General features: G+C 54.2%; 1 protein-coding gene across 9 annotated transcripts in view; it reads right to left on the reverse strand.

The window, feature by feature from the left end:
* MACF1 (microtubule actin crosslinking factor 1) overlaps positions 1–12287 on the reverse strand; it is a 141001-nt gene that overhangs the window by 54056 nt on the left and 74658 nt on the right. For all 9 annotated transcript variants that reach the window (XM_039381241.1, XM_027740221.2, XM_027740220.2 and 6 more), the window contains 13 exons: positions 11752–11979; positions 10682–11203; positions 9922–10098; positions 9298–9421; positions 8780–8988; positions 7916–8233; positions 6865–7028; positions 5650–5806; positions 4811–4928; positions 3349–3411; positions 2349–2590; positions 1692–1821; positions 683–882 (listed from right to left, as the gene is read on the reverse strand). In XM_039381241.1, coding sequence (XP_039237175.1) covers positions 683–882; positions 1692–1821; positions 2349–2590; positions 3349–3411; positions 4811–4928; positions 5650–5806; positions 6865–7028; positions 7916–8233; positions 8780–8988; positions 9298–9421; positions 9922–10098; positions 10682–11203; positions 11752–11979 — 2652 coding nt within the window. The remainder of the gene's footprint in view (positions 1–682; positions 883–1691; positions 1822–2348; positions 2591–3348; positions 3412–4810; positions 4929–5649; positions 5807–6864; positions 7029–7915; positions 8234–8779; positions 8989–9297; positions 9422–9921; positions 10099–10681; positions 11204–11751; positions 11980–12287) is intronic.

Below are 12287 nucleotides of genomic sequence, written 5' to 3' on the forward strand. Positions count from 1 at the left end.
GAAATAACATAAAAATGTTTGCATAAAACTGACAGCTCCGAATACACACAGTCAAAACAAACCAGACCTCCAGGGGCTTTATCCAGCCCGTGGAATGAGCAGGAACAAGCCTTTGGGTGGGACAGCCGTTGGGCTGGGTAGGCCAGGATTTATTGTGACCTTGGAAGTTAAAAAGGTGGGAGGGGTCTGCAGCTCCAGGACTTTGCTCTCTCTCTTATTTGTCTTACTGCTGCGTAATGTAACATAAACCAGTTAGATGAGAAGGCAATCTGATTATGTTAACTGGGGCTTTTTGCTTCATGATGTGGCCTGTTACGGACATGTTAGGATTTGGAAGCAGGAGGTATGGAAAGAGCAGGCTGGCAGGAGGAGGGACAGAATTAGCAAGTCCTGCAGAGCATCAGCACAGGTCTTGTTTAAAGCAATTTCACTCTCCAAGAGGGGCCAAGTGATTCATTGATGAGTCAATCCAGCGCGGGGAAGGGAGCCTGGGCACTGCACCCATTTTAAGTTATTCACAGCAGTTTGGGCTCAGTTGGGAGGACTTGGGAGAGGAGCCATGAGGTCTCCAGAGTGCTTGCAAGACAAATAATTCCAACTGCAATCTTCCATCATCTCATATCTGGATGAGACACCCTCCCCCTCCACGGACACCCATCGAGGAGATGCGAACCCGTCTCACCTGGACCTGCTGTTTCTGTGCGTTCAGCATGTTGGGGTCGATGGAGAGGGGTCCCAGCACGCTCATCATCAGCTCCTTCTCCATGAGCCAAGGGCGCAGCTGGGATTCAGCAGCCTGGAAGGTGGCCAGCTGGTTCGCCGACTCCTCCAGCTTCTGCTGCCGCTCGGCCGTCGCCTGGCTGGCTCTTTCCCACCTGCAATCTGAAGCACCGGCTGCGTTGGCCATGGTCGTGCTCCTGGCCAGCCCACCCCTCCATCAAGCAGGCTTTTTTTCCCCTTTTCCCATGGTTTTCCCCATGGGAAACCTCCTCAGTTTTCCAGTAAAACTAGCGTGGCTCTATTCACTCTCTAACAAGCCGTTACCCAGTTCTAATGGCTACATGGTCTTGAAGCTTCCAAGAAAAAAACCTTGCAAGCAGGATTTCTGTGTTCTAGTCACTACTGCCATGAGCTGGTCTGACCTTGGGTGAGCCATCTCACATCCCTGGCTCGATAAATGAGGATACTCTCCTGTGTATCAGTCCTCACACAGCACATGCAGATCTCCTGGATGGAGAACTCCATAAACACGTTCCTGCTATTTCAAAGAAGAGAATCTCTGGGCTTCTTTTTAAACACACAGCCTTGTTTAGTCAACATTTAATTACCTGGGATAGCCTCACTAATGACTAGAATTTTATATCAAGTAGTGAAGCTTTTAATCACAATAATCAACTTGTGTCACTAATGCTTTTTTTTTTTGCCTTTTTTTCTTTTTTTTTTTAAAGCAGCAATTTAAGGAGGCACATCTTTAAAATCCACATCCATCACAGAGATTTCGTTAATCACGACAGTGCTCCTCTCAGGAACACCTTGTACACCAGACAGCTCTGAGATAAGTTTGCTATTTACTGAATATTAATTAAAAGTGACTCTGCTCTGCCGTGACTTTGGGGTTGTCCCGCACTCCTGAACCGCTTCTAACGTGATGTTTGGAGACAGAAGCTTCACTAAGTGCTTCAGGCACTTACTCAGGTCTTCCTGCATCTTCTTCCAGTTCGCTGCTTCTGGAGAATCTGGATATTTCTCCAGCAAGCCAGAAAGTGCCTCCTTTACCTTCTGGATCTTCCCAGAATTCTGTTCCAATTCAGCCAGAAATGCCTGGAAAATAATGATTTGAACTTCCTCAGATATAGGGCAAAAGGATTAAAACACAGAGTAGGAACAAAGCAGCAGCTACAAGCTGCAGTTGGACAATTTTTGTTCTTTGCTCTTTAATTAAATTAACTTGTCAGTGATATTGTGAGCTGACTTGGCTCCTAGAGCAGGGAAAAGCTGGGAAAATTGCTTTCCAAGAGAAGCTGAAGTGACCCAGCAACAAGGGCTCCAGATAAGCTCTTTTCCCCTGAGCCAAATGCCTGAAAGCAACATGTCTAAAAGCAAAGGGGAACTTTGGTCTCCTGCTCCAGGGAGCTGCCTGGGATATCTGATCTGGGAATGCCCTTCTTAAACCCAGGGCAGACCTTTATGACTAATCCTTCTGGTCCTGCTGCAATAAAGCACATCTCCGAGATCCTTTGGGAGATGCATGGCAGGGGATTGAAACAAGATGATCTTTAAGGTCCTTTCCAGCCCAAACCATCCTGTGATTCTACGATTCTCATTTTTAACTCAGGAAGAGGAGTTACCTTGTTGTGCTCAGCCTGGGCTCTCATTGTCTCCGTCTTGGTGGGCGAGGAGGAGGCGTCCAGCTCCGACAGCGTCCGTTCCTTCGACTCCAGCCACTTCAGCATCGAGCTGGCCTCCTCCTGCACCTCTTGCATCTTCTCCAACATAGCTGAGAGCTGCTGTTGCCGCTCCCTCAGCGCCGTGCCCAGGGCCTGGTACTGCTGGGTCACATCCGAGACGTCGCACTGGATCTCAGTCAGATCTGTTTCCAAAAAGCAGCCTGAGATGAGGACCACTGCCCGTGTTCTCCATCTTAACCTGGACTATCAGGTTCTAATCTAGCCCTGGGCAGCCACAGCCAGCCAAGCATGAGAAGCAAGAGGCCATGCTCCATCCGCCTGTCTGCGGAGCGATGTCACATCATCCTCACCTCTCCTGCCAGAGGGGCTTTTCCACTTGCACCACATATACACGTTGACAGTTTGCAAACAAAGCAAATGCCTCCGTGGATGTGAGCTTGATGCAAGCTGAGCCCCCCCTTCATAATGCCACTGCTAATACAAGGTTAAACAATTTGACACCGAAATATAAAGCCATTTTTATGCCCCTATTATCTCGCTGAACCGGTGAGCTAACAGCAGATAACGGGCCATAATTAAAATTGCTCTTCAAACTGGAGGGTTGGATGCCATTATAATCCTGTAGAACCAATAAATTTAATTGCAGGCCTTAAAATGATCTCCCATTTATCAGCTCTTAACACCACCTGATGGGGTGTCAGGGTGCTGTCGCTCCCCAAAGCCGCCCCGCTCTGTCCTTCAGCCTGACTTCCATCCTCCATCCCCGCGGCTCCGGCTGAGAATTCCCAGCCCACTGCCAAGCTCATTCCCGTTGCGCCGGGATGATGCTGACAGTGTCAGATTGAGGTTTCTGTTCTCACAGACGGAACTGCACGGACAGGAACAGGCAGGGACGTGGCTCGGGGGGCGCGTGCCGGCACAGCGGGGACCGCGAGCTCACCTTTGCACGTGTGGTATCCGTTCACGCTGCCCACCGACCCTCCCGGCACGGGCAGCGCGGCACCTGAGCGGGGGGGACGGAGACAAGGGACAAGAGGGATAAGACAGGTGTGTTAGGAATGCAGACAGCAAGCGATGAACACGGTCCATGGCACGGACCACACCGGTCACCAAGCACAGACACGGCGTCTCCACGCGCCCGGCGCCGGGCAATCGGCATTAATTCCATTTGGAGTCCCTCTATCTCTCCTCCTCCCTCTCCCCTTGCTTTCCCGGAGCTCATCCTGCCTTGCTGGACCAGAAGCAGAAGAGCTGAAGCTGTTGGGAGCTGGGCACCTCTCCTAACATCACCCAGAAACCTGGGTGGATGCAGCTCCTGCATGGACCACTGGGGACCACTGGCCATCTCTCCATGCCTGGGAAGTTGCTCCCCTGAGCATGATTTTGTGAACTGTACTCTGTGAGACTGGTGAATGCCTTCCCTGAAGGGATTAACTCCCCCATATCCTCCTTTTCTTATGGGATGAAACTATTCAAGCCTGCCTTGGTGTGTGGACATGCTCTCTTTGCCCAGACACTCCAGGGAGGATGCACCACTGCCCTTTCCCTGGACACCTATGTCACAGCTATGGTCACAACCAAAGGGGGATTCACATTGCCAGGTAAGTCTCTCTCTCTTTCTAACCACATTTTTTAAAGTTTTCATGGATATAAGGGGCTGCACCTTTGGTCACCCCATGTGGGTGACCCTGGGAGTCACCCACAACAAGCCTCTCCTCACTTCTCTTGGAGGTTTCCCAAAGAACTTCTCATGAACTTAATCCTAACAAACATATCCAGACTGAATTCCCACAAATTCCCAACAACAACGAGAGTCCAGGGACTTGTTTTCACAAGCTGGAAGACATCTTGGAGTTGGTTTCCAAACAAACCAGACATATTCTCATTGCTTCACAGACTTGAAGCCAAAAAGGAGACCAGCAAATCACATCTGAATATCGCAGCCTTAAATGTCATCCAGATATGAAACCCAAATGCTGGAGTTTGATTAAAACACTCCAGCCCTCAGGAGGCTGAAGCACATCACCAGGAGAAAGCAAAGAGCCACCTCCATGAGCTCCCTGCAGGGCTGACAGCCCAGACCCCCAGCTCTCATGCTCTATCTCATGGAGCTCTCATGCTCCATCCAACAGTTATATGTGTCCCCACAGCAAACACAGGGTAATTCAGAGCTTGTTAGGCTACAACTAATTAAACCAAGTTAGGCTGATGCATTAATGCAACAAGCACCAGTGACTCAACCACTTTCAGCCCCACAATACTCAGACTGCCAGGGGCCCTCTGAATTTGGCTAAAAGGGGGAAATAGCCCCATTGTTTGCTCAGGGCAGGCTCAGAAGATGCAGTGGAGACAGTGGAGTGCTGAGGAATGAGGCCTCCTCAGGAGAATGGGCTACAACTCACCTGCCTTGGGCGGGGTGTTGGGGGCCGTAATCTCCACGATCAGATTCTCCAGGAGGGTCCCTCTGCGGCCAATCTCCTCCACCTGGGCCCCCTTCCCCTTCCATTCCTCCAGGAGATCCTGTTTGAAAGCAAAGGTTGGGATTGGAGGCCGTGCTTGCCCTCCCTTCCTCACCCTGTCACCTCTGAGGTGACACGGTGGCACCAGGACACAGCACCCAGGGAACCAGCGCATGGCAAAGAGGCCGTGCTGGGAGAGTGGGTGTGAAACATCTATTTTTGCCAGGGGAATGAAAGAGTGAAAAGCTCTTCCTTAACTAATGGGTCTGTTGAAGGAAAGCTTCTCCCTCCCACCATTTTGGGGACGTCCCTCCTCCTCCTCCCTGCACAGCCCAGCCTGGCTGAGCCCAGCCGGAGCCCGGCGGGTGCCGTGGGGTGCGAGGGATGTGGGTGACTCAGCAGAGCTGCTCTGCCTCTGAGTCAATCCCTTGGCACATCCCGATTTGCAGCATCCCTGTGCCGGAGGGGAGCGGGGGCTCGGGTGACAGGAGGCCACCTTCTATGTCTGCCACGGGGAAACACTCAGAGAAAACCAGTGTGCTTGGGTCTCCCACTCCCAAATCCCACCCAGAGCAGGCAGGGGGAGGGAAGGGAAACCAGGCAGTGCCCGAGAGGAATCTCACGCTGCTCCCTTCTCCGCAAGCCACTGGATGCACAGCGAGGATTCCTGAGACCACAAACCACCTCCCAGGACTCTGCTTCCTGGAATTTATTCCACATTCCAGCATTTCCACACCAGCTGCCAATTTTTTCCAGTCAGATTCCAGCTCCCTTTGCCCCACCTGGACCTGCTGCCTGCACTGGTGCAGCTCCTGGGTGCCCAGGGAGGTCTCAGCAGGCGGCATTTTGCCTTCGCTCTCCCTCAGCCACTTCCTCACGGCGCCAACCAGATTCCGAAATTCGTCCAGTTGCTCCTGGCAGGACGACGCATCCTTTTCTCTGAGAGTGAAAAGGTTTCAGAGAGTCAGAGCTCGTGCTTTGCCTTGCAATTACCCCCTCCTGAATGTAGCACAGTTGTGTCTCTAGGAGCCCTTTTTTTTAATTATTATTATTAGATGTTGCCTGGGAACAGCCCAGGCAGTGCCAGCCAAAACGGGGTGCACGCAGTGCCAGCCTCTCACTGCTGCTGACCCCCCAGATCGTGGCTGGTGGCACTTTTGGGCAGCACAGTGGTAGCCAACAGCCGTGAGACTACCACTGCCAACCTGCTCTGCCTCTGCACCGGGCTCTTTGTCCTGGGAAAAGCGAAGCTTTGGGGATGACAGGGCTCATTCATGTCGTGTCCCCCCAGGCAGCTGCATCCCTGGGGAGCCCAGGCTGTGCTGCCCCTCCTCCCTGGCCACAGCTCCATCTATTCAGCCCATCCTGGAGGAACAAGGCAGCCCCCGGATGGGAGCCATGGGCCCCTCTGGCTCATCCCTGCTGACTGCAGCTGCGAGCAGCCTGCAGAGCGCTGAATTACTGGGGATTGTTGTGACTTTCATCTGCTTTTCCCCATCACCTTCCCTGTGTTCCCCAGGGATTTTGGAGACACAGCCAGAGAGCTGTGACCCCCAGGGATGCTGTTGCTCTGACCCTGCTCAAGCTGCCCACAGACAATCCAAGCTCAACCTCTGCTTTATCCTGACTTCAGGGGACTCTGCTGTGCTCTGTCCCCTCCTGGAGAGCCTCCTGGGGCAGGCTCCTGATCCTCTGCCAGCACCCCGCTCCCCTCCTGCAAGATGCTCTGGGGTGGAGCTGTGGCAACCCACACGCCGGGAAACGCATCACACCGGCTCCTGCAGCACCAGGAATTTTTCCCAACGCCCCCAGCCAAGGCTTTTTTTAAAGCATCAGCTGGATCGAGCTGCCTCCGGCTCCTGGCGTGGGAGGAGGGTGGCAGGAAGAGTTCGCTCGTGCCCCCCCTTGGAACAGAGACCTCCCCAGGGTCTTGCTCAGGCCATGAAGCCACCCCCAGACCCACCTCCCCAGGGAGTGGCTGGATCCCTGGGACTCACCTCTCCTTTGCCACCTTCTGTAGCTGCAGGAAGTCTTTCTTCAGGCTTTGCAGCTTCTGCTGCTGGAAGGCACCAGGGGTGAAGCCGCAGGAGCTCAGCTCTGCAGCCAGGTGCTCCAGGGTGGTCAGGTCCTCCTGGTGCTGCCTCATCTCTGAATTCAGCTCCTGCCAAGAGCAAAGGGCGATGCTGGTCATGTTCCCCACCAGCAGATGCAGGCAGAGAGGTTGAACTGGACAGTCCCACGCTCTGGTGATCTGGAGAGACTCTGTGGGCAGTGCTATGGATGGCTCCAGTGCCATGGACTGCAGCTGTGCCAGGTATGACCCACTCCCACCTGCTCCTCCAAGTCCAGCTCAGCAAATCAAATATTTTAAGGAGCTGCAGGAGCAAGTCTCACCTTCCCCTGTGCTGGTGTAAGGCCACACTGTGACTGGATGGGATGGGGTGCCCTAGACTGAGCCAAATCACCCACACCACTCCCAGCACAAGTGTCTGGTTTTATGCCATCTTAGGGCATTTCTGAGGCTGTGGATGAACCATCCCCTGTAGCAGAGCACTTGTAGGAAGCCAGAGGGAGGAATCCTGCACAGCTATGACCAGCCACCACAACCCATGGCATCCCTGGAAGTGTTCAAGAGCAGGCCCTGAGCAACCTGGTCTAGTGAAAGATGTCCCTGTCCATGACAGAGAGCTTAGAATGAGATAATATTTAAGGTTCCTTCCAACCCAAAATATTCCATGATTCTCTGGCTCTAAGATCTTCAAGGCCTCTGCCCCATCCTTTACCAAGCTCACTGCCAGCACATGGGAATTTTGCTGTATTAGAGTCTTTAATTGGTAAGACCCTGCTACATTTGGACTAGTCCCTAAAAACCTTCCTAGAGGTCCCATCTAAAAACCAGTCTGACTCTTGGGAAATGCCATGTCCTTCTCTAACTGCTGGAAACAGCCTCATCCACTCCAGCCACACTCCCTTCTGCAGGCAAAGAGCCCACAGAGGTCCTGCCTCAGAAACCCACCGCAGGCAGAGCCTTCTGCCCCTGCCCCTCACCTGGATGTGCTGGGAGAAGTGAGCGATGTCCCGGTCCGGCTGGTTCCCGGACGCCAACATCCGCGTCCTGCTCTCCGTGAACTGCTGCAGCTTCTCCGAGAGCTGCTCGTACTGCTCCACTTTGGGGAGGAGGCCCTTCAGGGCCTCCTCCCGCTCCCGCTGCTGCTGGCACAGCCTCCCAAACTGCTCCGTGACCTCGGCCAGCTTGTCCTGCAGGGCGGAGGCCGTGGGGCTGTCTGCGGCCTCCGTGAACCGCGTCACCATCTCCCGGGTGGCTTCCAGGCAGCTCTTCTGCCGGGCGATGTCCTGCTTCAGCTTCTGTGGTGGGCACACATGGAGAGGGAGGGCATTTTAGGGAGGTTCTTGAGCGAAACTGGGGTGAACTGGCTGGGCTGCCCGTGGGAGCAGCGGCATGTGCTTTGAGACAAGCAGGGGAGGGAAAGAATAGTTTTCTACCCTGCTTTTCCCTCCCTTTCTGATCTCCTCAACCTGCTCTGCATTCCCCTGGGCCTGAAATCCAACCCTGACTTGTTAGCAAAGAAAAAAGAAGACTTCCAACAAGTCTGTGACCTGGCACAGGCACAGGTTGCCCAGAGAAGCTGTGAATGCCCCAGTTGGATGGGAGTAACCTGGCCTAGTGGAAGGTGTTCATGGCAGGAGGTTGGAACGAGATGGTCTTTCAGGTCCCCTCCAACCCAAATCATTTTGTGGTTCTATTATATTAAGCAAAGGTTCTGCTCATATCCCTTTTTAAGATTTTTTTGGTGGTTTCAAAACACTGTGGCTTAAACCCCAGTAACCCCTTGCAACAGTGCGGGTCCCGCACGGGTGTGTTTGAGGTGAGGGAGTTGGGCCCAGCCTTACCACGCTCGTGGCAAGAGAGTCCTGGATGGAGGTGGAGGAGAGCTCAGCCGGCTGGTCTCTCTCCAGGTTCTTCTCAATCTCAGCCACTGACTGGAGGAGGCTCTCCAGGCTCTCCTGGACGCTCTGGGACTGGGCGATGGATTTCTGCAGCAGGTCCGAGCGCTCGGACATCTGCTGGGAGAGGCTCTGGAACCGGCTCACGATGGCATCTGCAGAGTTCAGCACAAAGGAGAATCAGTGGCAAAGAGCTCAAAGTGCTCAGAGAGCAGTGAGGGCCACCTTTGGCTCCTCCAGAACTTTCACTGACAACAAATCCCTGCCCCCAAACGCAGCAGTGAGACAGGGGACCCAACACATGTTGTCACAGCCCTTCCCAAGGGCAAGCACAAGCCCTGAGGATGCACTGCTGTGTGTTTACCTCCCCCAAAAGTAAGAAACTTCATCTCTGCTCCCTCCCTGGTTTGTTTTCACTCTCCCCAACCAGCCCTGCTGACAATGGCAGCTGCTTTGCTCCATACCTGTTGTTTCTCGAATATGCCCATGGTCAGGGGCTGGCTCTCCTTGTATCTCCAGCAGGGACCGAGCTGCTTTCTGGAGCTTCTCCACTGGTACCTGGTGCTCAGCCAGGTCTCCCTGCAGCTGCTGCTTTGACAAGAAAAAAGCCAAAATCAGTGATGGGTCAGGCAGGAGACCCCCACTCACAGAGAGCTCAGGGCTCCATTTAAACCCTCTGAGGGATCCTCTTCACTTAATCATTAATCACTAAAACATTAAGAAAAATAATAATGTCGCTTGGAAAGTCCAATCTCATGCTGCAGGCAGAGCTGGATCAGAGGGCTTGGGCTGTCCCAGTACCCAGTCACCCTCATGGGGGAGGAATGTCCCCCTCTGTGTTCTGCTGGGGTGTCTGTGACTGCAGCCCCTCGCTGACTGCAGCCCCTGGCTGAGCACCTTTCCCAAGAATCTGACCCCACCTGATCTGCAGCAGCAGGACCTGCTGCATCTGCAGGTGCATCTTTGCACTCAACCGGCAAAAAAAAGCCAATGGGGAAGAGTCTCTTTCCTGCTGTTGACTGCTCAGTGCAGCCAAATTCCCATCCAGGCTCAAACACCTCCCAGGAGGTCACCAAAGGCTCCTGTACCTTCGTGCTGGCGAGCTGCTTCTGCAGGACAGCTGGATCTGAAGAAACCGTCTCCGAGAGCAGCTTCCCAATGGCAGCTTCACTCTCCTGCAGCCACGTCCTGAGAGACTCTGCCACCTCCTGGAACTGCTGGTAGTGCTCCAGCAAGGTGTTCAGGTGGGAGCCGAGCTTGGAGCACTGCAAAGGAGCAACGAGACGTGATGGGAGGACGTGGGCAACCCATGGAAAAGGCACAGAAATCGTCAAGGAAGAAAAAACTAATTAAAACATTAACCTTGCCACATGGTAAAGTAGTTACAGGAGGCAGCATGCAGACCAACACCAAGCTAAAAGGCGCTGCCTTGCCCAAGCCTTGAAGAAGACAAGAGGGCATGGTCTTAAGCTGTGCCAGGGGAGGTTTAGGTTGAATATTAGGAAAAAATATTTTACAGAGAGAGTAATCAGACACTGGAATGGGCTACCCAGGGAGGTGGTGGATTCACTGTCCCTGCAGGTTTTTAAGATGAGACTGGATGTGGCATCAGTGCCATGGTCTGGTAGCCACAGCAGGGTTGGATTAAGGGTTGGACTTGATGATCTCAGAGGTCTTTTCCAACCCGGTCGATTCTACGATTCCATGATTCTCTGAAGACAATCCCTGCCCTACAATCTACGTATGTCCTGGAAGTCCAGCCAAACACTGAAGTGAAATGTCCCTCTGCCACCCCTGGAAAACAGCACCCAGGGTTCCACTCCCAGCCCCGCAAAGCCCTTCCCGTACCCTGGAGTGCAGCGTGGTGTATCTCTGCGTCGCGTCCTCCAGCTTGCTCTTGACCACGCTCTTGGACATCAGCAGCTGGGACTCGGCGTCCCCAGCAGCTCCCTCCACATCCAGAACCTTCTGCCCCGACATGGTGACGAACCGCAGGTCGCCCTTGTGGGAGATCACGTCCTCGGAGAAGCTGCCCTGGCGCGCGAGCAGCCGCCGCAGGGCCGCGGGGTCACCGTCCCCCTTGGACATCCCCTCCAGGTCCTGCTCCGCCTGCGTCAGCCACGCCTCGAACTCCCCGTGGTCCCGCAGGAACTTGTGCAGCTCATCCCGCAGGACCTGCACTTGCTTCAGCCGCGTTTCTGACTGCGACAGGGACGCTGAGTACTGGTCCTTCAGCTCGGCCAGCTGGCCCTGGAGCCGCTCCCGCTCCTCCCCGGCCAGGCTGTGGCCGTGCTTGTCCAGGAAAGCCTGAGCCGACTGCGTGGCCAGGATGACGTCCTGCTGCTGGGACAGCAGCTCCTGGTGCTGGGCCTGAAAGATCCACCGAGCAAAGGTGATGCTTGTGAGAGAGGGTCTCTGCCCACCACGAGTGTGACTGAGCCTCCACACCCTCCAACAGCTCTGGCTGCCCCATCCCTGGAAGTGTTCAGGGCCAGGTCGGATGGGGCCCTGAGCAACCTGGGCTAGTGGAAGGTGTCCTTGCCCATGGCAGGAGGTTGGAAGTAGGTGAGCTTTAAGGTCCCTTCCAACCCAAACCAGTCTGGAATTCTATGACACAGCACCAGCAAGGTGGGGAACCCCCCAGGCTGGGGTACAGGGGCTCTGCCTCCTCTGACCCCGATTGGCACCTTCTCTCATTACCCTGATTACACCCTGCCAGGCACCCACCCACCACACAGCCTGTATTTCCACCAGGAAGTCAGGCAGGGACTTTCCAAGCCTCCCATATGGAAAATCACATGTCCCAGGGGCCAGATGCACCCAATACCCCATCCTATTCCCAGCTCTGCACCAGCAGTGGAGGCAGGGTCAGTGTGTGGGGCAGAAAGTTTCAAGAGGGACAAGGTGTCAGTCCTGACCTTCAGCCTCTCATATTGCTCGTCCAGGCTCCCGGCAGCGCTGTCTGCTCCAACCACGTGGCTGTCGGGGACATCCCGAGAGCCTGTCCCTGCTCCTGTCCCTGTCTCTTGCTTGGCAGGGTGAGGTCTGTACTCCAGGAGCCCTCCCTTCTGCTCCAGCGACGCCACCCAGTTCAAAAGGGAATCGATTTTATTGCTGTTCTCCTCCAGCTCTTTGGCAACTTTCACCTGAAAGCACAAATGCCCCAGATAAAATGAATCGGTTTTTGCATGTTCAGCGAACTGCTCCATGGGGGAGGGAGACACAAACCAACACAAGAAAAAACCCAAGGAGTTTGCCAGCCTCAGTAAAGTGCCTCTCAGGCACACTCACAGGTCTCCAAAACCTTTTGTGGCTCTCTAGAAGGTGCAAAGAAGCTGTGAATAAATTCAGCCTCTCTGCTTCACTGCATTTCTCACCCCGACACAAACCAGGGTCCCCTCCCTGAAGGGCTCCACACACCCAGGTGGGAGCATCACCTGCACCACCAGCACAG

This window comes from Pipra filicauda, unplaced genomic scaffold (assembly GCF_003945595.2).
Source record: "Pipra filicauda isolate LSUMZ 115617 unplaced genomic scaffold, ASM394559v2 scaffold219_size1829416_pilon, whole genome shotgun sequence".
Taxonomy (NCBI): Eukaryota; Metazoa; Chordata; class Aves; order Passeriformes; family Pipridae; genus Pipra; species Pipra filicauda.